General features: G+C 44.6%; 1 protein-coding gene across 1 annotated transcript in view; it reads right to left on the bottom strand.

Moving 5' to 3' along the window:
- LOC132402551 (protein EFR3 homolog B-like) overlaps positions 1–27882 on the bottom strand; it is a 194241-nt gene that overhangs the window by 28006 nt on the left and 138353 nt on the right. Inside the window, exons 14-18 of the mRNA XM_059985416.1 lie at positions 24349–24521; positions 19647–19722; positions 18847–19008; positions 15704–15835; positions 12908–12975 (exon numbers count right to left, since the gene is read on the bottom strand). Of these exons, the coding sequence (XP_059841399.1) occupies positions 12908–12975; positions 15704–15835; positions 18847–19008; positions 19647–19722; positions 24349–24521 (611 nt within the window). The remainder of the gene's footprint in view (positions 1–12907; positions 12976–15703; positions 15836–18846; positions 19009–19646; positions 19723–24348; positions 24522–27882) is intronic.

Raw genomic sequence — 27882 nt, forward strand, 5'->3', positions numbered from 1 at the left:
AATGGACTCATTTTCATGACTCTTCATTTCATGTTCTTGATATGTATTGCTTGCTTGCTTGTTTATTTATTATTTTTCCATTTGCAGTTTATTGTCTTTAGTGCATGGGTTGTTTATCTGTCTTGTGTGTGGGTTTTCATTGATTCTACGGCATTTCTTTGTAGCTGCTGTGAATGCCCACAAGAAAATGAATTTCTGTGTTTTACATGGTGACATACATGTACTTTGATAGTAAATTTACTTTGAACTTTGAATGGTGAGTACTCTGCTTCAGCTGCTCCTCCTGGGCACCTTGTGCCTCTTGGATATGTCATCTTTTCTAAATGGAGTGTAGTGCAGATGCAGTGAATTTGCACAGATGGGGCTTTGTCTCTACAAGTAGTATAATAGACAATAGGTGCAGAAGTAGACCATTCGGCCCCTCGAGTCTGCACCGCCATTCTGAGATCATGGCTGATCATTCACTATCAATACCCAGTCCCTGCCTTGTCCCCATATCCCTTGATTCCCCTATCCATCAGATATCTATCTAGCTCCTTCTTGAAAGCATCCAGAGAATTGGCCTCCACTGTCTTCCGAGGCAGTGCATTCCACACCTCCACAACTCTCTGGGAGAAGAAGTTCTTCCTCAACTCTGTTTTAAATAACTGACCTCTTATTCTCAATCCATGCCCTCTGGTACTGGACTCTCCCAACATCTGGAACATATTTCCTGCCTCAATCCTATCAAATCCTTTAATTATCTTAAACGTTTCAATCAGATCCCCTCTCAATCTCCTCAATTCCAGTGCGTACAAGCCCAATCTCTCCAATCTCTCTGCGATGTGATCACTGCACCAATATCTCGGCAAGAGATACATGAGATAGCTTGTTAGAGGTGCACAAGATGATAACAGGCACACACCGAGTAGACAGCCAGAGATTTTTCCTAGGGTATCAATGGCTAATATGAGGGGGCATCATTTTAAGGAGATGGGAGGAAAGTATAGGGGTGATGAGAGTGGTAAGTGTGGTGGGTGTGCGGAATACTCTGCTAGGGTTGGTGGTAGTCACAGATATATTGGGGGCATTTAAGAAACTCAGGCACTTGGATGATAGATAAATGGAGAGTTATGTTGGAGAGAAGGTTAGATGGATTTTGGAACATGATTAGGGATAGTCAGTATGACCTCGGTTGTAGGACAATAATACAAGCTAAAGCTGTCTAAGTTTGGGGAAGGCTAATGATACGGCATTAGACCAGACAGAGGTTCATAAATTAATGCTAGGATAAACAGCCAGAATCTTTACCCAGGGTAGAAATGTTGAATTGTACATGGTAAAGGTTTAAGGTGAGATGGAGAAATGTGTGGGGCAAGTTTTTTCACACAGGGAGTGGTAGGTGCCGGGGTGATGGTGGAAGCAGATATGATAGGTCCATGACTGCAAGAGATTACTTTCATTTGGTGTCATGGTCAGCATGAACATCATTGGCTGAAGTTACAAAGGTTGACTGGGACTAGTGAGACTAACATTCCATCACCACTACGTTCAATGGGCCAGATGGCTAGATTGCCCACTCTTGCTCCTACTTCTGATCCTCTTATATTCTTCTGTTTTCTACAGCCTTGCCAAATTTGAATCCAGTCTACCAAGTCTCCATGGATCCCATGTGCCTTAATCGTCTCCATCAGCCTGTCATAAGTGACCTTGTCAAAGGTTTCATTAAAATCCATGTATAAAAGATCCTCTGTCCTACTCTCATCAATCAGCTTTGAGACCTCCTCATGAAACTATTCAAGCCTGGAAGACACAAAGCCATGCAGACTGTCCCCACTTGGTCCAAATCCAATCCCAGTTGCTTTTTCAGGTATATCTCAGGCCCTTTCAGATCACTCAACTCCCTGTTTCAGTTCTCTCTTAAGTCTCTAATATCTTCATTTTCAGCTACCTATACCTTCCTATTGAGGATGGGAGGTGACTGGATAGAGGAGCACAAAATGATTAAAAGGCTTTGACCAAGTGGACAGTAAGAGACTGCTTCTCATGGTAGAAATGGCTTACAAGGGGGGCATAATTTTAAGGTGATTATATGAAAGTAAAGTGGTGGAGTATCAGAGGAAGGTTTTCCACACAGACAGTGGTGGTTGTGAGGAACGTGCTGCCAGGGGTGGTAGAGGCAGACACCTTAGGGACATTTAAGAAACCCTTAGATAGGCCCATGGATGATAGAAAATGGAGGGCTACGTGGAAGGGATTGATCTTAGAGTAGGTTAAATTGTGTGGTGTACTGTTCAATGTTCTATCAAGCAGTAGTAAATCAAGGCAACTGGACTTGCTAGGCTGTCTAGAAGACGTTTCATCACTCATCCAAGAGGCTTCTTCAGTTCTGATCCATGATGGGTAGTTTCCCAGCTTGTAAACTCCTGTGAGTTGTTTAAAGGGACAGCAATCACATCAGAATCGTTAAGAATCATGGAGACAATGAGTGGATCATTAGTCTTATCTTTGCATGAAAGGAGGTCTGAGCTGTCGTGGAGACACCGGGGTAGAGATGTTAAGAATGCATCGTAAGTAGCTGATAGGTGGTGTCATACCCCACCTCCTCTGTTCATAGATGGGTTTTCCAGCTCAACAAAGATAGCTTCTTTAACCCCTTTTTCAAACCACCTGTCCTCCCTGTCCAAAAAGTGTACATTGTCATCTCTACCTCATTACCTTTATGACTCTTAATGGCCCTCATGTGATTGCTATACCTTCAAAAACTGACAGAGCTTCTAAACTGGCAACTGGATGACACTGAAGACTCTCGGATGAGTGATGAAACGTCTCCTAGATGACACAGCAAGTCCAGTTGCCTTGATTTACTACTGCTTGATAAACAATGACCTGGATAACTGATAACCTTCATGTTCTATTCTTTTTATGTCAGTTGTGATTAAATTTGCGACGTTTCTTGTGATCCAAGGTTCCCAAACACAGAAGCACATTGCCCTGAACTTGGACCAGCATTTATCTTTGACCAGGTGTGTCGAGCTGCAGCTCCTTAGGGACTGGTTTAGGGAACTGGAACTGCAGCTCAATGACCTTCATCTCGTCAGGGAGAGTGAGGAGCTATAAGCAAATAGTCACACCAGGGTCTCGAGAGTCAAGTAAGTGGGTAACAGTCAGGAGAGAGAAGGGTAAGTGTCAGATACTAGAGAGTACCCCTGTGGTTGTTGCCCTTAACAATAAGTACTCTGGTTTGAGCTGCCAGTGACGGCGGTGAAGGCAGATACAACAGGGTCTTTTAAGAGACTCCTGGACAGGTACATGCAACTCAGAAAAATGGAGGGCTATGGGTAACCTCAGGTAATTTCTCAGGTAAGGACATGTTCGGCACAGCTTTGTGGGCCGAAGGGCCTGTATTGTGCTGTAGGTTTTCTATGTTTCTATGTTATCTGGGTTGAACTCCATCTGCCACTTCTCAGCCCAGTTTTGCATCCTATCAATGACTCGCTGTAACATCTGACAGTCCTCCACACTAACCAAAACACCACCAACCTTTGTGTCAATAGCAAATTTACTAACCCATCCCTCCACTTCCTCATCCAGGTCATTTATAAACTTCACAAAAGGGTCCCAGAACAGACCCCTGAGGCACACCACTTTTCACCAAACTCCATGCAGAATATGACCCGTCTACAACCACTCCTTGCCTTCTGTGGGCAAGCCAGTTCTGGATCCACCAAACAAGGTCCCCTTAGATCTCATGCCTCCTTACTTTCTCAATAAGCCTTGGATGGGGTACCTTATCAAATGCCTTGCTGAGATCCATATACACCACATCTACTGCTCTACTTTAATCAATGTGTTTAGTCACATCCTCAAAAAATTCAATCAGGCTCGTAAGGCATGACTTGACTTTGACCAAGCCATGCTAACTATTCCTAATCATATTATGCCTCTCCAAATATTCATAAACCCTGCCTCTCAGGATCTTTTCCATCAACTTCCCAACCACTGAAGTAAGACTCACAAGTCTATAATTTCCTGAGCTATCTCTACTCCCTTCTTTGAATAAGGTAACAACATCTGCAACTCTCCAATCCTCTAGAACCTCCCCCGTCCCCATGGATAATGTAAAGATCTTTGGCAGAGGCTCAGCAATCTCCTCCCTCACCTGCACAGTAGCTGGGGTATATCTCTTTCAGTTCTGGTGACTTACCCAACATGATATTTTTAAATGACCTAGATGAAGGAGTGGAGAGATGGGTTAGTAAGTTTGCTGATGATACAAAGGTTGGAAGTGTTGTGGATAGTGTGGAAGGCTGTCAGAGGTTACAGCGGGATATGGATAGGATGCAAAACTGGACTGAGAAGGGGCAGATGGAGTTCAACCCAGATAAGTGTGAAGTGGTTCATTTTGGTCGGTCAAATATGATGACAGAATATAGTACTAATGGTAAGACTTGGCAGTGTGGAGGATCAGAGGGATCTTGGGGTCCGAGTCTATAGGACACTCAAAGCTGCTCCACAGGTTGACTCTGTGGTTAAGAAAGCATACTGCATTGGCCTTCATCAATCGTGGGATTGAGTTTAGGAGCCGAGATGTAATGTGCAGCTAGATAGGCTCCCTGGTCAGACCCCACTTGGAGAACTGTGCTCAATTCTGGTCACCTCACTACAGGAAGGACGTGGAAACCATAAAAAGGGTGCAGAGGAGATTTACAATGATGTTGCCTGGATTGGGGAGCATGCCTTATGAGAATAGGTTGAGTGAACTCGGCCTTTTCTCCTTGGAGCGACAGAGGATGAGAGGTGGCCTGACAGAGGTGATTAAGATGATGAGAGGCATTGATCGATTGGATAGTCAGAGGCTTTTTTTCCAGGGCTATAATGGCTAGTACAAGAGGGAACAGTTTTAAGGTGTTTGCAAGTAGGTACCGAGGAGATGTCACACAAAGAGTGGTGATTGCGTGGAATGGGCTGCCAGCAATGGTGGTGGAAGCAGATACTAAATAACCATATAACCATTTAACAATTACAGCACGGAAACAGGCCACCTTGGTCCTTCTAGTCCATGCTGAATGCTTACTCTCACCTAGTCCCACCTACCTGCACTCAGCCCATAACCCTCCATTCCTTTCCTGTCCATTTACCTATCCAATTATTTTTTAAATGACAAAATCGAACCTGCCTCTACCACTTCTACTGGAAACTCATTCCACACAGCTACCACTCTCTGAGTAAGGAAGTTCCCCTCATGTTACCCCTGAACTTTTGCCCCTTAACTCTCAACTCATGTCCTCCTGTTTGAATCTCCCCTACTCTCAATGGAAAAAGCCTATCCATGTCAACTCTATCTATTTCCCTCATAATTTTAAATATCAAGTCCCCCCTTAACCTTCTACACTCCAAAGAATAAACACTTAACTTGTTCAATCCTCCCTGTAACTTGGGTGCTGAAACCCAGGTAACATTCTAGTAAATCTCCTCTGTACTCTCCCTATTTTGTTGATATCTTTCCTATAATTCAGTGACCAGAACTGTACACAATACTCCAAATTTGGCCTCCCATTTCCTTGTACAATTTTAACATTATATCTCAACTCCTATTCTCAATGCTCTGATTTATAAAGGCCAGTATACCAAAAGCTTTCTTCACCACCCTATCCACATGAGATTCCACCTTCAGGGAACTATGCACCATTATTCCTAGATCACTCTGCTCTATTGCATTCCTCAATGCCCTACCATTTATCACGTATGTCCTATTTGGATTATTCCTACCAAAATGTAACACCTCACACTTATCAGCATTAAACACCATCTGCCATTTTTCAGCCCACTCTTCTAACTGGCCTAAATCTCTCTGCAAGCTTTGAAAACCTACTTCATTATCCACAATGCCACCTATCTTAGTATCATCTGCATACTTACTAATCCAATTTACCACCCCATCGTCCAGATCATTAATGTATATGACAAACAACATTGGACCCAGTACAGATCCCTGAGGCACCGGCCTTCAACCTGACAAACAGTTATCCACCACTACTCTCTGGCATCTCCCATCCAGCCACTGTTGAATTCATTTTACTACTTCAATATTAATACCTAACGATTGAACCTTCCGTGTGGAACCTTATCAAAGGCCTTACTGAAGTCCATATGGACGAAATCCACTGCTTTACCCTCATCAACTTTCTTAGAAACCTCTTCAAAAAATTCAATAAGATTTGTCATACATGACCTTCCACGCACAAATCCATGTTGACTGTTCCTAATCAGACCCTGTCTATCCAGATAATTATATATACCATCTCTAAGAATACTTTCCATTAATTTACCCACCACTGATGTCAAACTTGCAAGCATATAATTGCTAGGTTTACCCTTAGAAACCTTTTTAAACAATGGAACCACATGAGCAATACACCAATCCTCTGGCACCATCCCCGTTTCTAATGACATTTGAAATATTTCTGGCAGAGCCCTTGCTATTTCTACACTAACTTTCCTCAAGGTCCTAGGGAATATCTTGTCAGGATCTGGAGATTTATCTGCTTTTATATTCTTTAAAAGTGCCAGTACTTCCTCTTCTTTGATCATCATAGTTTCCATAACTACCCTACTTGTTTCCCTTACCTTACACAATTCAATATCCTTCTCCTTAGTGAACACCAAAAAAAATAAATTGTTCAAAATCTCCCCCATCTCTTTTGGCTCCGCACATAGCTGTCCACTCTTATTCTCTAAGGGACCAATTTTATCCCTCACTATCCTTTTGCTATTAATATAACTGTAGAAACCCTTTGAATTTATTTTCACCTTACTTGCCAAAGCAACCTCATATCTTCTTTTAGCTTTTCTAATTTCTTTAAGATTCTTTTTACATTCTTTATATTCCTCAAGCACCTCATTTACTCCATGCTGCCTATATTTATTGCAGATCTCTCTCTTTTTCGAACAAAGTTTCCAATATCCCTTGAAAACCATGGCTCGCTCAAACTTTTAACCTTTCCTTTCAACCTAACAGGAACATAAAGATTCTGTATGCTCAAAATTTCACCTTTAAATGACCTCCATTTCTCTATTACATCCTTCACATAAAACAAATTGTCCCAATCCACTCTTTCCAAATCCCTTCATATCTCCTCAAAGTTAGCCTTTCTCCAATCAAAAATCTCAACCCTGGGTCCAGTCCTATCGCTCTCCATAATTATACTGAAACTAATAGCATTGTGACTACTGGACCCGAAGTGCTCCTCAACACATACCTCTGTCACCTGACCTATCTCATTCCCTATCAGGAGATCCAATACTGCCCCTTCTCTAGTTGGTACCTCTATGTATTGCTGCAAAGCTATTCTGCACACATTTTACAAACTCCAAACCATCCAGAACTTTTACAGAATGGGCTTCCCAGTCTATGTGTGGAAGATTAAAATCTCCCACAATCACAACCTTGTGCTTACTACAAATATCCGCTATCTCTTACAAATTTGCTCCTCCAATTCTGGCTCCACATTAGGTAGTCTATAATACACCCCTATAAGTGTTACCCCTATCCCATTCCTCAATCCCACCCAAATAGCCTCACTGCACGAGCCCTCTATTCTATCTTGTCAAAGCACCACTGTAATATTTTCTCTGACAAGCAATGCAACATCTCCCCCTCTTGCCCCTCCGAGTCTATCACACCTCAGGCAACAAAATCCAGGAATATTTAGTTGCCAATTACACCCCTCCTGCAACCATGTTTCACTAATAGCTACAACATCATATTTCCAGGTATCAATCCATGCTCTAAGCTCATCCACCTTTTTTACAATGCTCCTAGCATTAAAATAGATGCATTTAAGAAATTCTCCACTTCTTACTCTCTGTTTATCCCTAACGGTGCAAACAACTTTATTATCTTTATGGCAACTTTATGGCACAGGCAGTAATTCCGAGATTACTACCTTTACGGTCCTTCTTCTCAACTCTCTTCCTAACTCCCTATATTCTCCTTTCAGGACCTCTTCCTTTTTTCTTACCTATGTCATTAGTACCTATATGTAGCACGTCTTCTGGCTCCTCACCCTCCCACTTCAGGATATCTTCAACACAATTGGAAACATCCTGGACCCTGGCACCAGGGAGGCAAGCTACCATCTGGGTCTCCTGACTGCATCCACAGAATTGCCTATCTGACCCCCTAACTATTGAGTCCCCTATTACTTCTTCCTTCCTCTTCCTTTCCCCATCCTTCTTAGCTACAGGGCCGGACTCTGTGCCAGAGGCACGGCCACTGTTGCTTGCCCCAGGGAGGCTGTCCCCCTCAACAGTACTCAAACAAGAGTACTTATTGTCAAGGGGTACAGCCACTGGGGTACTCTCTAGTACCTTTCTCTTCTTTTTCCCTCTCCTAACTGTGACCCAGTTGTCTGCCTCTCCTAACTGTGACCCAGTGTGACCACCTGCCTGTAACTCCTCTCTATCATCTTCTCACACTCCCTGACCAGATGAAGGTTATCGAGCTGCAGCTCCAGTTTCCTAACACAGTTCCTTAGGAGCTGCAGCTCGGCACACCTGGCCCAGATGTGGACGTCTGGGAGGCTAGGAGACTTCAGGACCTTCCACATCCAACACCGAGAACAACAAGCTGCCCTCACACTCATAATTCCCCCTTTCCTCAAGTAACAGGAAAAATTGAAAACTAAACTTACCTTGCCTCGCCCGTTTCTGCCTAACCCTATTGAGCCAAAGCCCTTAAGGCTTCACTCTACTCCCAGCTCACTCCATTGCCCGCAAAACGATATGATAGGGTCTTTTAAGGGACTCCTAGATAGGTACATGGAGCTCAGAAAAATAGAGGTGCTATGGGTAACCTAGGTAATTTCTAAGGTAAGGACATGTTCAACATAGCTTTGTGGGCTGAAGGGCCTGTATTGTGCGGTAGGTTTTCTATGCTCTATGTTTCATAAATTGGGAACAGATGTTCTCAGGGAAATGTATGGCAGAAGTGTGGCAAATGTTCAGGGGATATTTGCGTGACCTTCTGCAAAGGTACATTCTAATGAGACAGGGAAAAGATGATAGGGTACAGGAACCGTGGTGTACAAAGGCTGTTGAAAATCTAGTCAAGAAGAAAAGAAAAGCTTATGAGATGTTCAAAAAAACTAGGTAATGATAGAGATCTAAAAGATTATAAGGCAAACAGGAAGGAGCTTAAGAATGAAATTAGGAGAGTCAGAAGGGGCCATGAGAAGGTCTTGGTGAGCAGGATTAAGGAAAACCCCAAGGCATTCTGCAAGTATGTGAAGAGCAAGAGGATAAGATGTGACAGAATAGGACCAATCAAGTCTGACAGTGGAAAAGTCTATATGGAACTGGAGGAGATAGCAGAGATACTTAATGAATACACTGCTTCAGTATTCACTACAGAAAAGGACCTTGGTGATTGTAGGGATGACTTACAGCAGATTGAAAAGCTTGAGCCTATAGACATTAAGAAAGAGGATGTGCTGGAGTGTTTGGAAAGCATCAAGTTGGATAAATATCTAGGACTGGATGAGATGTACCCCAGGATACTGTGGGTGAGGGAGGAGATTGCTGAGTGTCTGCAATGATCTTTGCATCATCAATGGGAATGGGACAAGATATAGAGGATTTGAGGATTACAAATGTTGTTCCCTCATTCAAGAAAGGGAGTAGAGATAGGCCAGGAAATTATAGACCAGTGAGTATTACTTCAGTGGTTGGTAAACTGATTGAAACGATCTTGAGAGGCAGGATTTATGAATATTTGGAGAGGCATATAAGGCATTCTATCAGGCTTCTTACAAGCCTGATAGAATTTTTTGAAGCTGTGACTAAACATGTTGATGAAGGTAGAGTAGTAGATGTAGTGTATGTAGATTTCAGCAAGACATTTGATAAGGTGCACCATACAAGGTTCATTGAGAAAGTACGGAGGCATGGGATCCAAGGGGACATTGCTTTGTGGATCCAGAACTGGCTTGCCCACAGAAGGCAATGAGTGGTTTAGACGGGTCATATTCTGCATGGAGGTCAGTGACCGGTGGTGTGCCTCAGGGATCTGTTCTGGGGCCCCCACACTTCGTGATTTTTATAAATGACCTGGATGAGGAAGTGGATGAATAGGTTAGCAAATTTGCTGATGACACAAAGGTTGAGGGTGTTGTGGATAGTGTGGAGGGCAAAACCGCAAAACATCGATAGGATGCAAAACTGGGCTGAGAAGTGGCAACCCAAATCAGTGTGAGGTGGTTCATTTTTGTCGGTCAAATATGATGGCAGAATATAGTATTATTGGTAAGACTCCTGGCAGTGTGGGGGATCAGAGGGATCTTGGGGTCTGAGTCCATAGGACACTCAAAACTGCTGTGCAGATTGACTCTGTGGTTAAGAAGGTAAAACAGTGCATTGGCCTTCATCAACCATGGGATTGAGTTTAGGAGCCAAGAGGTAATGGTGCAGCTATATAAAACCCTGGTCAGACCCTACTTGGAGTACTGTGATCAGTTTTGGTCACCTCACTACAGGAAGGACGTGGAAACCATAGAAAGGGTGCAGAGCAGATTTACAAGGAAGTTGCCTGGATTGGGGAGTAAACCTTATGAGAATAGGTTGAGTAAAGTCAGCCTTTTTCCCTTCGAGCTACCAAGGATGAGAGGAGACCTGATAGAGATGTATAAGATGATGAGAGGCATTGATCATGTGGATAGTCAGAGGCTTTTCCCTAGGGCTGAAATGGCTAGCACAAGAGGGCACAGTTTTAAGGTGCTTGGAAGTAGGTAGAGAGGAGACGTCAGGTGTAAGTTTTTTTATCCAGAGTGGTGAGTGCGTGGAATGGGCTGTTGACAACGGTGGTGGAGGTGGATACAATAGGGTCTTTTAAGTGACTCCTGGATAGGTACATGGAGCTTAGAAAAATAGAGGGCTATGGGTAACAACACACACAGAATGCTGGTGGAACACAGCAGGCCAGGCAGCATCTATAAGGAGAAGCACTGTCGACGTTTCGGGCTGAGACCCTTCGTCAGGATGACAAAGGGTCCTGACGAAGGGTCTTGGTCTGAAACGTCGACAGTGCTTCACCTTATAGATGCTGCCTGGCCTGCTGTGTTCCACCAGCATTTTGTGTGTGTTGCTTGAATTTCCAGCATCTGCAGATTTCCTCGTGTGGGCTATGAGTAACCCTAGCTAATTTCTAAAGTAAGTACATGTTCGGTACAACATTGAGTGATTGAGTGCTGAAGGGCCTGTAATGTGCTGTAGGTTTTCTATGTTTCTACCATACAGGGCAGTTATCAGAAGCAAGTTCTTTACAGAGAGAGTGGTAGTCGTTTAGAAAGCCCTGCCTCTACGATGAACGAGGCTGCTATATTAGGGACATTTAAGAATAGATAGGCACATAATGATAGAAAAATTGAGGGCTTTGTGGGAGGGAAGGGTTAGGTTGATTGTGGAGTAGATTAAAAGGTTGGCACAACATTGTTGTCTGAAGGACTTGTACTGTACTATAATGTTCTATGTTAATGACTCTCTCTCACAAGAGCGTGAGGGAATTGGAGATTTCATAGAGCTATGCAAAATGCTGAGGGGTGTCGAGTGGGTAAATGCAAGCAGGCTTTTTCCACTGAGGTTGGGTGAGACTAGAACTGGAAGTCGCAGGTCAAGTGTGAAAGGTGAAATATTGAAGGGGCCATGAAGGGAAACTTCACTCAGAGGATGGTGGGAGTGTGGAATGAGCTGCCAGTGGAAGTTTTGGATGTGGATTCATTTCCAACATTTAGGAGAAATTTCGATAGGTACATGGATGGGAGGGGTATGGAGGGCTATGGTCTGGATACGGGTTGATGGGTCTAGACAGAATAATAGTTTGGCATGGACTAGATGGGCCAAAGGGCCTGTTTCTGTGCTGTAGTGCTCTGTGACTCTATGTTGGATGTAGTCTTACCTGCTAGTAGCAGTCCTGCCTACATTTTAACCGGTAGGTGCTTCATTATGATACTGTGTGCTTTAATCAGAAAGAAAGTCATAGTCATACAGCACAGAAACAGGCCGTATGCTTAACTGGACCGTGCTCATCTGAGATGTCCCATTCAAGTGAGTCCCATTTGCCAGTGTTTGGCCCAAAGGTTTGGACAAACTTGGATCATTTTGTTTGGACTGTCAGAAGCTACGGGGCAAGCTGATAAAACTGTAGTATTAGACCTACACAGGCAAGCACCTCCAACTAATAGGAGTCAACTACTGCTTATTTTCAACTCATCACCTGCAGCCTATTTAAACCCAGTTTGCATCCACAATCCTTGTTCACTCGTCGAAGCAGCCAGCCTCAACTAGTTGTTCCTGGCCATCAGTTACCCTGTTGCCTGAGGTGTTCAGTGTCTGTTCTCTCGTTTTGTGTCCCCTCATGGCTTGTTACTCTGCAATTGATTAGTAAAGTTGTCGCTCACCGCTAAATCATTTCTTCTGCTCTGTCTCCTCTACATTTCCTGACAAGTAGATAAAGTTCACACAGAAATATCAAATACTAGAGTATAGCGTTAAGGTGAGAGGGGAACGTTTAGGAGTGATTGATGAGATAGAGAGCTTGCTTCCTGAAGTTCACTGTTAAGGGAAATGATTGAAGTAGATGGAAAAGACACACTTGCATCCTCACAGATGTGTCTGCACATTAGTTCATTTCTGAATCATAGGGTAGTACCACACAGAAACTTTACTCCCAGTTATCAGGGACCTGTCCAGTACTTGACATGAACCCACTCTGCAGCAATGTACATGGCGAGGCCCTCAGCAATACACTGACCCAAAACAAACAAAGAACCTATTAACAGCCACTAGGAACTGTGGTGGCATTACACACAGCAAGTATATAAAACCCACTCAAGATTCGGTAGACATTGACAGCACCAATTTTCCTTCATACCTGTTTTTGGACTCAAAGATTCCGTCAGGTAATAGGTATGGAGCTTCTTTTTGACGCGTCTCAATCACCTGTAAAAAGGTCAACAGTTAGGAAACCTACAAGGCTGAGGGAGAGAAAGAGTGTATCATTGATTTCACCAGTGGGGATACAGAGTGAATCAGGGTTTTGACGAATGGGAGACACAGTGAGTTAGGAGTTGAACCAATGAGGACACAGAATGAATGAGGGTTTTTCCCAATGGGAGACTCAGTAAATCATGGGTTTAACCAATGGGGACAGAGTGAATCACTAACTATCTCCCCCTTTGTATTCTTGACTCCCTTGTTTGTTCATCCCTGCCTGTTAATGTGCCTGTCTAAATGTCTCTTAAATCCTGGCCTCATATCTGTCTCCACCTTCTTCCCTGACAGACATCAGTGAAGTAATGGTTTGTCTCATACTGGTAGCTTTGTGTGGTTCACTGAAAGACAGGACAGTGGACATGCAATAGCCAGGTGTAAAATAAAGAACAAGTTGCAAATAAAATATTAGACAGAAAAAAAAGCAGGAAAAGGTTGAGAAGAAAATTAGAAGGCTGGATACCTCTGAAAGGATGAAGATGCTAAAGTTGGCAGAAACAGCAAGAGACTTGATGGCAAGAGGCAGTTTTGAAATCAGTCAAGCCTGAGAAATTGAGTAATCAAGGAAGAAAGGCTGATTGAATATGAGAGCAGGCTGGTGCAGAGGATAAAAACAAACTGAAAGAAACGTTAACAATCGGTGAGGGAAAATGTCGGTCCCCACAGGTGCAGACAGGAGAAATAACTACTGGGAAAAGGAAATCAAGATGATAGATGAACGTTATTATGGAAACCTACAGTGAAATGCATCATTTGCAACAATGACCAACACAACCTACGGATGTGCTGGGGGAAGCCCACAAGAGTCACCATGCTTCCATCACTAACATAGTACAGGCAGTCCCCAGGTTACATACAAGTTCTATTCCTGAATTCGCCTTTAAGTCGGATTTGTACGTAAGTCGGAACAAGAACATCCGGTACTATTTAGCGTCAGTTAGTCGAACGTTTGTCTTAGTATATAGTATATATTTTACCTTTCTATGCATGTAAAACATTTAAGAAACTTATGTATTCCAATAATTAAACCACTGCATTGCTTAGTAATAATTGTAGCTTTCATCAGGGCAGGGCCTTTCACATGCTCCATTATTCTCACTTTATCCTTTAAAATTGTTCTGATCATTGACCAACTGTAGCCTAAAGCTTTTCCAATGACCGATGGCGTTTCACCTCTTTCCAAATGCTTTATTATTTCCACTTTATTTTCAATTGTGATCGCTTCCCATCGATGGAACAGAAACACTGCGGGCAGCAGGTCCCGAGCTCTGCTGGCTCCCGAGGTCCGCTGGGTCCTAAGGACCACCGCAATGAGACAGGATAAATGGGACAAGTGGAAGCTTTGCTGGGTTTGGGTATTTGATCCTCCACAATATTCCACGTGGGAATTTAAACTGGAGATAGCAGTGTTTTTTTTTTTATGAGCTCGAGTTGCGAGCTCAACATCAACCTGCTACGGATGGTACAGGAGTCATTGGATCGAACTTGGAAACCTCCGTTCTCGAGCCTGGCACTGATCTCACTGCACCACCAGCCGATTGGAATGGGGGGGGGGGGTGGCGGGCAGGATCAGGGTGAAGCTTACTAAGAAAAATTTAAGCCAAATACAAAGTTAAACACTCAACACAGTGTCAACGATAACAACTTAAAATGGCGGATGGTGTTCTCCTTCCTTGGTTCGTAAGTACAAGTTGTCCATAAGTCCGACGTTTGTAACTCGGAGACTACCTGTATGTCCAAAGTTTAATATATATCTAACCCGTATGTCTTTGAAACTGGAGCACCCAGAGAAACCCAGGCGAGGGGAGATTGCACAAACTCTTTACAGACCACAGCGCAAAATGAATGCAGGTCACTGATGCTGTATCAGTGCTATGCTACTGTGGCACCTCAAAATCCTCTGGATATTTGGGAAATTACATAGAAGACATACAGTACCTGCCTGACATACTGGAGATTCAGGGATGCAGTGAGGGGGGAATGGAGGAACTGTTGGTCACAATATAATCCTGGAGTTGGTGAGTTTGGAAGTTGATAAATCCCCAGAAGCTGCTGAGCCACATGGCAGAGCTATGATAAAGGTGTCGTGAGAGATAGTGGGTGCTCTGGGTCCATCTTCTGGGTATAGCACATGCCCTCTAATGAAGGCAGCATTCTGGTGAATACCTTCTGCACCCTCTCCAAAGCTTCAACATCCTTCCTTTAAGACCATAGGATGTTAAGATATAGGAGTAGAATTAGACTATTTGGCCCATCAAATCTGCTCTGCCATTTCATCATGGCTGATCCAATTTTCCTCTCAGCCCCAATCTCCTGCCTTCTCCCCATCTCCTTTCACGCCCTGACCAATCAAGAATCTATCAACTTCAGGCTCAGATTCACCATTCTCTGGCTAAATAAGTTCCTCATCTCCATTCTAAAAGGACGTCCCTCTATTCTGAGGCTGTGTCCTTTGGTCTTTGACTTTCCCACGATAGGAAGCATCCTTGTCACATCCACTCTATCAAGGCCTTTCACCATTTGATTGGTTTCAATGAGGCCACCCCTCATTCTTCTGAATTCCAGTGAATACAGGGTCAGAGCCATCAAACATTCTTCATATGACAAGCCATTCAAACCTGGAATAATGTTCTGAGAGAAAAGGGGAAAGGTTGGTATTTGGCCTTGAGCACCTTACCTGTTGGATATTCTGGCAGAAGGCTGGCAGGGTGGTGAGTTGGCTGATGAAGTTCAGGTAGGCAGAGGCTAGGGCATGGATGGCACAGCGGCTCCACACAGGGAGGTTGTCTTCATTGTTGAGGCAAAGTTCCTGTCAAAGAGACAAATCGTTTCACTCTCTCACTCCCCACAGAAGACTGCTGAGCTATACACCAATGGGAAGGCTGGGCAATTCAACAGCATGGTGAGACTTTCACCTTTCTAGTTGGCTTTCCATGCACAGTCGGTCCATTTATTTTATTTAGAAATACATCACAGAACAGACCCACAAGCCGGGCTGTCCAACCCACCAATTTAACCCCAGCTTAATCACAATGACCGATTAACTTAACTGGAGTGTGGGAGTAAAGCAGAGCTCCCGGGGAAAGCCACTGAGAGGCTGTACAGAGTCAAACCCTGAACTGCAAAAGAGTCACGCTAACCGCTGTGTTACTGAGGGTCCCCTGTCAAGCAGAAGCCTCAGAGCATTAGCAAAGTGTATCGAACCCCCTCCCAGGCACCATCTGTTTCTCTTTGTACGTTTGGCATGTGACTGAGGACATCCCATCTCTACACAACCATGGCTTTGAGGTCAGTTAACATGTGTAACACTCCCCAGATGAGGGCTGAACATATCACTCTACCTACCCCTGGTGCAGATGAATGTGTGAATTGCTTGGCCATTCTTGTTAACGGTAAATCAGTGGAGGAATGGGGATGATGGTGTTACTGAGAGGGAATTCAAAGACTCGATATGTTGACTGGTTTAATTGTATGAGAAAACAATGGGTTGTAATCTCAGGATTGCTACCCATACCACGTGCTAATGAGGCCTGAAATAGGAAGGTTATACGTTTAACATGTGACAAAAGAAATGGTGCAAGAGAGAGGGCTTCAATGTTTGGATTATTGGGCTTGTTTCCTCTACAGAAAGGACAGAATGCACCAGAACCAGAGGGGTACTAATATCCTTGTGGGAAGGTTTGCTCTTGATGCACCAAGGCATTTAAACTAGAGTTGTAGGGAGATGGGAACAGAGTGCCAGAGCAGATAGTGGAGAAAGATGTTAAACCTATGTACCAAGTCAGGAATTGAAAGGTTGAGAATGGTGAGTTGAATGTTCTGAGTTGTTTGTATTTCAAAGTAAGGCTTATTATAGGAAAGGCAGATGAACTTAGAGCATGGATCAGCATGTGGAATAATGACATTGTAGCCATTAATAAGACTTGATTGCAGGAAGGGCAGGACTGGCAGCTCAATGTTCTGGGGTTCTGTTGTTTCAGACGTGATTGAGGGGGAGGTGTTAAAGGGGGTGGGTTGGCATTATTAATCAGGGAAAATGGCACAGTAATTCTTGGATGGGACAGATTGGAGAGCTCATCTACTGGGGATGAATGGGTGGAACTGAGGAATGAGTAATGGATGACCACATTCATGGGATTATAGAATAGCCAATAGTCACAGAAGTTAGAGATCGCACCATTTACAAGAACAATAAGGTTGTGATAGTAAATGATTTTAACTTTCTACATTTTGACATTCTGTAAAAGGACTAAATGGGAAAGAGTTCATCAAATGTGTTCAGGAAAGTATCCTTCATCAGTACATAGAAATCCGAACGAGAGAGTGTGCGATACCTGATCTCCTATTGGGAATGAGGCAGGACAGGTGACATAAGTTTGCGTATGAGAGATCATAATACCATTACCATAATACCATAATACCATAATTACCATAATACCATAATACCATTAGCTTCAAAGTCAATATGCAAAAATATTTTAAATTGGAGAAAGGCCAATTTTAATGGCATCAGAAAGGATCTGGCAATTTGGATTGAGACAGGCTGTTTTCTGGCAAAGGTGTACTTGGTAAGAGAGAGGTCTTCAAAAGTGAAATATTTGAGTGTACAGAGTTTGCAAGTTTCTGTCATAAAAGGCAAAGATGACAGGCTTAGGGGACCTTGTTTTTTGAGAAAGATGAAGGCCCTGATTAAGAAGAAGAAGGTGCATAGCAGATATAGGCCAGCAGAAGAAATGAGTATAAGAAATGCTAGCAGACACTTAACAAAAGGCACGAGGTTGCTCTAACAGACAAGGTGAAGGAGAGTCCTAAGGGTTTCTACAGATATAATAAGAGCAAAGGGATAGCGAGGGACAAAATTTTACCTTTTGTAGATCAGAGAGGTCATCTAAGCACGGAACCGCGAGAGATGAGGGTGATCTTAAATGGATTTTTTCCATCAGCATTTGCTTGGGAGATGGACACAGGAGTGAGGCAAAGTAGCAGGAGGTCATTGACCTCATACAGATTATAGAGGACAAGGTGCTTGTTGTCTTGATAAAAATTAGAGTGAATAAATACCCAGAGCCTGTCAAAGTGTCTCCTCACACTTTGTGGGAGACTAGTGTAGATATTACAGGAGCCATGGCAGATGTTTTTAACACCTCATAACTATGGATGAGCTGCTGGAGGTTTAGTCGCTTGGCATTCAGGATAAGGTAGTAAACCTTAATTTTCCCCACCTGGAGAGCCAGTACCACACAGGTCAGTTCCACCATCACCTCACTGTACCCACCTGGAGAGCCAGTACCACACGGATTAAGTCCACCATCACCTCACTGTACCCACCTGGAGAGCCAGTACCACACGGATTAAATCCACCATCACCTCACTGTACCCACCTGGAGAGCCAGTACCACACAGGTCAGTTCCACCATCATCACCTCACTGTACCCACCTGGAGAGCCAGTACCACACGAATTAAATCCACCATCACCACCTCACTGTACCCACCTGGAGAGCCAGTACCACACGGATTAAGTCCACCATCACCACCTCACTGTACCCACCTGGAGAGCCAGTACCACACGGATTAAATCCACCATCACCTCACTGTACCCACCTGGAGAGCCAGTACCACACAGGTCAGTTCCACCATCATCACCTCACTGTACCCACCTGGAGAGCCAGTACCACACGGATTAAATCCACCATCACCACCTCACTGTACCCACCTGGAGAGCCAGTACCACACGGATTAAATCCACCATCACCTCACTGTACCCACCTGGAGAGCCAGTACCACACGGATTAAGTCCACCACCACCTCACTGTACCCACCTGGAGAGCCAGTACCACACGGATTAAGTCCACCACCACCTCCTCATTGGCAAGCTCCACACTGATAAGGGCAAGCATGGCATAGATGGCATCGTAGTGGGTGTGTGAGTTATTATGCTGTTTACAGCTCATGTAAATATACCTGTACAAGGTCTGCGAGTGCTGTAAGAGAAGAGGTCAACCTTAATCAATATGGACAACATTACTACAGAGACAGTCATCACCTCAGGCACTCCCTAGTTTCCCTCAAATGCCATCAGGTAACACACCCCTGTATTGAAGGCAGGGCCGTGACAATATTTAAGAGGCACCAGGACATATTTATAGAACATAATACTGTACCGTATGAACAGGCCCTTTTGTCCATAAGGTGTTGGCAAAATAATTCAGCTTATGACACCTAATCCTTCCCCTATACATGACCTAGCATTGTCTGCACATTCAGGCCCTCATCTCAGAGCCTCTGTTGTAGCTGCCTCAACTGCCATTTTACTGTCAGCCTGCACTGTAGCAATTCATTCTGCATTCTGTTATTCTTTCAACTTCCTCTATTTCAATGTACTGTTGAAATGAATGGTCTGTTTGCAAAGACGTTTTTCACTTTACCTCAGTACATGTGACAATCATAAACCAATTTACCAGCATCCATGTGACACCAGATAACCCTGAGTGCCTGTCCTCTTCTCGAGAGGTATGTTGAGAGTGGAACCTATCTCTCAAGCCTTCGGTTAATCCTATTCTTTCTGCTGAAACCACACTAGGTCAACAAGGTAGTCAGTAAGAGACAGGCATAAACATACCTTCTTCATGAAGAGCGTATCCTGCCGAGAGCATTTGTCTACCTTCAGCATCAGGGAAGAGATATCGGAAATAATACTGAGGACCAAAAGCAAACACAGTCTGTCACAGTGGGCTGGCCACACACTACATGGCACTGTGATTCTAATGTGGTTAAAGTAAGATTTGCTGGAGGAGGTGGGTGTGTTAACATTTCAAAATTCAAGATTCAAGATAGTTTCATGTTATTTCCAGTACACAAGTGTAAAGGAGAACAAAATAATTGCTACTCTGAATCTGATGCAGCACAAAAAAGACAAAATATAAAGAACACATTAATAAAAAAGTACAGAGATTCTGCAGATGCTGGAAGTCCAGAGCAACACACACAAAATGCTGGAGGAACTCAGCAGATCAGGCAGCATTGATGGAAATACATTGTAAATGTTTCAGGCTGAGCCCCTTCACCAGGACCTGAAATGAATGCAGAAGATGACAGAATATAAAGTTGGGAGGAGAGGAAGGAGGATAGCTGGAAGGAGATAGGTGAAGCTAGTTGGGGGAGAAAGGTAAATGGCAGGAGGGGAAGGAAACTGACAGGAGAGAAGAGTGCACATGAGAGAAAGGGCCCAGTGGGAGGTGATAGGCAGGTGAAGAGGCCAGAGTGTGGAATAGAAGAGCAGTAGTGGAAGGTAATTTGTTTTACAGATGGAGAAATCAATTTTCATGCCATCAGGTTTGAGGATACCTAGATGGAATATGAGGTGTTCCTCTTCCACCCTCAGAGTAGCCTCATTGTGGCACAAGAAGGGGCCATGGACGAACATGTTTGAATGGGAGTTAAGTTGTTTGGCCACTGGAAAATTTTGCTCTTGACAGATGGAGCAGATGTGCTCAACAAACAATATAGAAACCTAGTCAGACCTCACTTGGAGAACTGTGCTTAGTTCTGGTCGCCTCACTACAGGAAAGATGTGGAAACTATAGAAAGGGTTCTGAGGAGATTTACAAGGATGTTGCCTGGATTGAGGAGCATGTCTAATGAGAATGGGTTGGGTGAACTTGGCCTTTTCTCCTTGGAGAGATGGAGAATGTGAGATGACCTGATAGAGGTGTACACGATAATGAGAGGTATTGATCATGTGGATAGTCAGAGGCTTTTTCCCAGGGCTGAAATGGCTAGCATGAGAGGGCATAGTTTTAAGGTGCTTGGAAGTAGGTACAGAGGAGATGTCAGGGGTAAGTTTTTTTTATGCAGAGAGTGGTGAGTGCATGGAATAGGCTGCGGGCAATGGTGGTGGAGGTGAATATGATAGGGTCTTTTAAGAGACTCCTGGATAAGTACATGGAGCTTAGAAAAAGGGAGGGCTGTCAGTAACCCTTGGTAATTTCTAAAGTAAGTACATGTTCAGCACAGCATTGTGGCCTGAAGGACCTGTATTGTCCTATGTTTCTAAAGTGCTCCCCAATTTATGATGGGTTGCACCAATATAGAGGAGGCTACATTGGGAGCACCAGACACAAAAGATGACCCCAGCAGATTCACAGGTAAAGCGTTGCCTCTCCTGGAAGGACTGTTTGGGGCCCTGAAAGAAGGTGAGGAAGAAGGTGAATGGGCCGGTGTGATACTTTGGCCACTTGCAGGGATAAGTGCCAGGACGGAGACGAGAGCGGAGGGATGAGTAGACAAGGGAATCACGGGAGAATGATCCCTGCTGAAACCAGAGAGGAAGGGCAGGTAAAGATGTTTAGTAGTAGGATCCCATCAGTGAGCTGCTGGTTGGTGGAGGAGCTGGATGCTGCAGACAATGTTGCTGCCTGCTACAGGAAGATATTGGAATTGGTGCATGAAGGAAGCATGCAATGTGACCGCAGGTGATTGTCTTGAACGTTTCTCTTTCAATCTCAAGATCCTGTTGGACATTTATAATGTCAGGTGCTACAGGCCTGTTTCCCTTTTTTGATGGTGTGACAGATGGCGGAGGAGTTGCAAGGCCTTAGTTGTAGCGAGGACTAGGCCTGAAGCTACAGGCTTGCCTGCTGCCACTGTCCGGGACAATAGATGCCAGAGGTGATGTGACTGGTGGGGCGTGTCACTCGGGGTTTTAAGATATAACAATAAATGAACTGGAACTTCTCACCATAATCCCACAAACACATTTTAACACAAGTGCTGGTCTTAGAGATGCAAGTGCGGGCTGTTGACCACATCTCCCCCACCCCCTGGAGCATCACTATACATATAAATTTTTGTGTCTGGGACTGTACGTGTGCTTACCATCTTGATTGTGCTGTGTATGTTTTGCACCTTGGCCCCAGAGAAGCACTGTCTCATTTGGCTGTATTCTTGTATGGTTGAATGATAATTAAACTTGAATTTGATTTGATCAATGGAGCTATATTACAGACCATCCAACAGTTCAAGGGATTTAGAGGAAAAAAATTGCGGAGAGATTTCAGACTGTTGCAGCAAAGATAAGGTTGATATAGCAGATGAATTTAATTTTCCTCATATTGACTGGGGGAACTACCATACTGTAAAAGGAATAGATGGGATGGAGTTTGTCAAGTGTGTTCAGGGAAGTTTCCTTAATCAGTATGTAGAAGTGCCAATGAGAGAATGTGTGATACTTGACTTCCTGTTGGGGAATGAGACAGGGCAGGTGACAACAGTCTGTGTAATGGAATACTTTGCATCTGGTGATCCCAATGCCATTAGTTTCAAAAGGTATGTCTAGTCTGTGGGTTGAGATTCTAATTGGAGAAAGGCCAATTTTGATGATATCAGAAATGATCTGGCAACTGTGGATTGTGACAGGCTATTTTCTGGCAAAGATGTAGTTGATAAATTGGAGGCCGTCAAAATGGGCTGAAAAATGACAGATGGAATTTACTGCAGACAAGTGAGATGTTGTACTTTGGCAGGACCAGCCAGGGCAGGTGTTATATAGCGAACGGCAGGGCACTGAGGAGTGTGATAGAACAAAGGGATCTGGGAATACAGGTCCATAATTCACAGAAAGTGGCTTCACAAATAGACAGTGTTGTAAAGAAAACTTTTGGTCCATTGGCCTTCATAAATCAAAGTACAGGAGATGGAATATTATGCTTAAATTGTATAAGACATCAGCGAGGCCTAATTTGGAGTATTGTGTGCAGTTCTGGTCACCTACCAACAGGAAAGATGTAATTAAGATTGAAAGAGTACAGAGAAAATTTACATAGATGTTGCTGGGTCTGGAGGACCTGAGTTTTAAGGAAAGACTGAATAGGTGAGAACTTTATTCCTTGGAACATAGAAGATTGAGAGGAGATTTGATAGAAGTATACAAAATTATGAGGGGTACAGATAGGGTAAATGCAAGTGGGCTTTTTGCACTGTTAGGTGGGTGAACAACCAAAGGTCATAGGTTAAGAGCGAAAAGTGAACAGTTTAAGGGGAACTTGAGGGAAAACTTCTTCACTCAGAGAGTCGTGAGAGTGTGGAATGTGCTGCTAGTACAAAGAGCATCTGAAGTCAATTTCAACGTTGGGGTATGGAGGGCTATTGTCAATGGGAGTAGATAGTTGAAATGGTTCAGCAGAGCCTAGATGGGCTGAGAGGCCTGGTTCTGTGCTGTACTTTTTCTATGACTCTATGAAAGAGAGAACATATTTTGGGGGAACAATCAGTGATGGGGCAAGCAAAGTTGATTAGTGTTATCCCCTCTGATTCAAGAGCCTGATGGTAATTTTTACTTGTGAATCTGTTTATATGATGTACTGTACCTCTATTGCTGCTATGTATACATGTACTCGTGCATATCATATTAAACTCAACTTTGAAATGTCCCACTGTGAAACAATGCAAGAACTCCCTGCACAACAAGGAAATCCTTTTGCATTTGAACAGGGCCCTGGTGAGACCACACCTGGAGTACTGTGTACAGTTTTGGTCTCCAGGGTTAAGGAAGGACATCCTGGCTGTACAGGAAGTGCAGCGTAGATTCACTAGGTTAATTCCTGGGATGTCAGGACTGTCTTACGCAGAGAGGTTAGAGAGACTGGGCTTGTACACGCTGGAATTGAGGAGATTGAGAGGGGATCTGGTTGCAACATATATTAAGGGATTGGACAAGATAGAGGCAGGAAATATGATCCAGATGCTGGGAGAGTCCAGTACCAGAGGGCATAGTTTGAGAATAAGGGGTAGGTCATTTAAGACAGACTTAAGGAAAAACTTCTCCCAGAGAGTCGTGGGGGTGTGGAATGCATTGCCTCAGAAGGCAGTGGAGGCCAATTCTCTGGATGCTTTCAAGAAGGAGCTAGATGGGTATCTAATAGGGGAATCAAGGGATATGGGGACAAGGCAGGAACCGGGTATTGATAGTAGATGATTAGCCATGATCTCTGAATGGCGGTGGAGGCTCGAAGGGCTGAATGGTCTACTTCTGCACCTATTGTCTATTGTCCATAACATGGTAAACACAACAGATTACTTAGATACTGGATATCCAGAGAAACACACACACATTGTTGGAGGAAATCAGCAGGTCAGGCAGCATCAACAGTTGATGTTTTGGGCTGGGACCCTTCATGAGTGGTGATGATGCTTGATGAGTTGCTTCGGCATTTTGTGTGTGTTGTATATATGGTAATACTAGAGGATGACAAGAAGGAAATACACCTTCAGAAGAACAGGACAGAGGGAAAGAGGCAGGGGTGCAGGCTGCTTAGAACACACACCTGACATGAGAGAACTTGTGCCTGTTTTCCTGACGGTCAATCAGACTGAGGAGGATCTCGATAACAAGGAGTCGAAGTTCAGCATCCTCCATTAATGCTGTAGACAGAAGAGACTCCAAGAAGGAGGAGGGCAAGGTCGCTAACAGATTCTTGCTCTGAAACCCAATTGTCACCTGCAGGCAGAAAAACAGAACAACAAACGTGTAAAGTGAAACATGTGCTTATAGATCCTCCACATGACAGGACAGGAAAGCGCACGATCCAATAGGGAACGATGTGTATCTCTGGAATCTGCTGTTGCTGGAAGTGACATCACTGACTGAGAATGTAAAGAATGGTTGGTAAGTTTGTAGCTGACATTAATATAGATGAAATCACTGACAGTGAGAAGGGTTATGAGGATTTACAAAGGGATCCTCATTAGCTGGGTAAGTAAGGACTAGCAAATGGAGTTTAATTCAGATATCTCTGAGGTTTTGCATTATGGAAAGACAAATTGGATCTCAATTTCATACTGAACGGTAGAGCCACTGCACACTGAACAGTAACCCCTCTGCACACTGAACAGTAACAGTACTGCACACTGAACAGTAACCCCTCTGCACACTGAACAGTAACCCCTCTGCACACTGAACAGTAACCCCTCTGCACACTGAACAGTAACACTACTGCACACTGAACAGTAACACTACTGCACACTGAACAGTAACACTACTGCACACTGAACAGTAACCCCTCTGCACACTGAACAGTAACACTACTGCACACTGAACAGTAACACTACTGCACACCGAACGGTAGAGCCACTGCACACCGAACGGTAACACCACTGCACACCGAACGTGAACACCACTGCACACCGAACGTGAACACCACTGCACACCGAACGGTAACACCACTGCACACCGAACGGTAACACCACTGCACGCCGATCATTAGAACCACTGCACGCCGAACGGTAGAGCCACAGCACGCCGAACGTTAGAGCCACTGCACGCCGAACGTTAGAGCCACTGCACGCCGAACGGCAGAGCCACTGCACGCCGAACGGCAGAGCCACTGCACGCCGAACGGCAGAGCCACTGCACGCCGAACGGCAGAGCCACTGCACGCCGAACGGTATCGCCACTGCTCACCGAACAGTAATGCCACTGCACACCGAACGGTAGAACCACAGCACACCGAACGGTATCGCCACTGCTCACCGAACGGTAATGCCACTGCACACCGAACGGTAGAACCACAGCACACCGAACGGAAGAGCCACTGCACACCGAACGGTAACGCCACTGCACACCGAACGGCAGAGCCACTGCACACCGAACGGTAACGCCACTGCACGCCGAACGGTGGAGCCACTGCACACCGTACAGTATCGCCACTGCTCACCGAACGGTAATGCCACTGCACACCGAACGGTAGAACCACAGCACACCGAACAGTATCGCCACTGCTCACCGAACGGTAATGCCACTGCACACCGAACGGTAGAACCACAGCACACCGAACAGTATCGCCACTGCTCACTGAACGGTAATGCCACTGCACACCGAACGGTAGAACCACAGCACACCGAACGGAAGAGCCACTGCACACCGAACGGTAGAGCCACTGCACACCGAACGGTAATGCCACTGCACACCGAACGGTAGAACCACAGCACACCGAACGGAAGAGCCACTGCACACCGAACGGTAGAGCCACTGCACACCGAACGGTAAAGCCACTGCACACCGAACGGTAGAACCACAGTACACCGAACGGTAACACCACTGCACACCGAACGGTAGAACCACAGCACACCGAACGGTAGAACCACAGCACACCGAACGGTAACACCACTGCACACCGCACAGCAGAACCACTGCACACCGAACGGTAACACCACTGCACACCGCACAGCAGAACCACTGCACACCGAACGGTAAAGCCACTGCACACCGAACGGTAAAGCCACTGCACACCGAACGGTAACACCACTGCACACCGAACGGTAACACCACTGCACACCGAACGGTAAAGCCACTGCACACCGAACGGTAAAGCCACTGCACACCGAACGGTAAAGCCACTGCACACCGAACGGTAGAACCACAGCACACCGAACGGTAGAACCACAGCACACCGAACGGTAGAACCACTGCACACCGAACGGTAACACCACTGCACACCGAACGGTAGAGCCACTGCACACCGAACGGTAACACCACTGCACACCGAACGGTAACACCACTGCACACCGCACAGCAGAACCACTGCACACCGAACGGTAACACCACTGCACACCGCACAGCAGAACCACTGCACACCGAACGGTAACACCACTGCACACCGAACGGTAACACCACTGCACACCGAACGGTAACACCACTGCACACCGCACAGCAGAACCACAGCACACCGAATGGCAGAACCACAGCACACCGAATGGCAGAACCACAGCACACCGAACGGTAACGCCACTGCACACCGAATGGTAGAACCACAGCACACCGAACGGTAACACCACTGCACACTGAACAGTAAAGCCACCACAGCAAAGCAGTTAGGATGACAATTTTACCAGAATCAGATTTAATATCACTAGCAAATGTCATGAAATTGTTTTAACTTTATGGTAGTAGTATAATAAAATACATGATAAATAAATATAGAGAATTAAACTGAGTTACATTAAGTTTATATACGTCTGGAAGTATATATATATATCTATTAAATCCTTAAGTTAAAATATTTAACGCAAAAAACCTGATATAAGAAGTAGTGAGGTATTGTTCATGGGTTTAATGTCCATTTAGAAATTGGATGGCAGATGGGAAGAAGCTGTTCCTGAATCGCTGAGTGTGTGCTTCTGGAGGAGGCTTCTGTACCTCTCTCCTGACGGTAACAATGTGAAGAGGGCATGTCTTGGGTGGTGAGGATCCTTAATGATGGACACTGCCTTCTGAAGACAGCACTCCTTGAAGATGTCTTGGATACTATGGAGGATATATCTTACAGTGCCAAAGTTCATTTTTCCTGTGTGTATGTTGGTTTTCTCCAAGAACCCATTTTTTCCTGTAGTCATTGTAAACTGTCCTGTGATTAGGTTGGGGTTAAATCAGTTTAGCCTCAGTGGGCTGGAAGACCACATGACCATTGGACATAGGAGCAGTATTAGGCCATTCAGTCCATTGAGTCTGTTCTGCCATTCCATCATGGCTGATCCCAGATCCCACTCAACTCCACACACCCGCCTTCTCGCTATATCCTTTGCTGCTCTGACTGATCAGGAAATGATTAACTTTCTGGTCGCTTCCTGCCTGTCAGCCATTCCACTATCCATGCCAATATCTTTCTTGTAACGTCACAGGATTTTCTCTTGTTCAACAGCCTCATGTGTTGCAGTTTATCAAATGCCTTCTGGAAATCCAAGTAAATGGCATCCATTGCTTTTCCTTTGTCAACCCTGTTTGTTATTTCCTCGACACATTTGTCAGGCAAGATTTCCCTTCACAGAAACCATGCTGACTTTGACTTATTTTATCTTTAGTC

This window comes from Hypanus sabinus, chromosome 12 (assembly GCF_030144855.1).
Source record: "Hypanus sabinus isolate sHypSab1 chromosome 12, sHypSab1.hap1, whole genome shotgun sequence".
Taxonomy (NCBI): domain Eukaryota; kingdom Metazoa; phylum Chordata; class Chondrichthyes; order Myliobatiformes; family Dasyatidae; genus Hypanus; species Hypanus sabinus.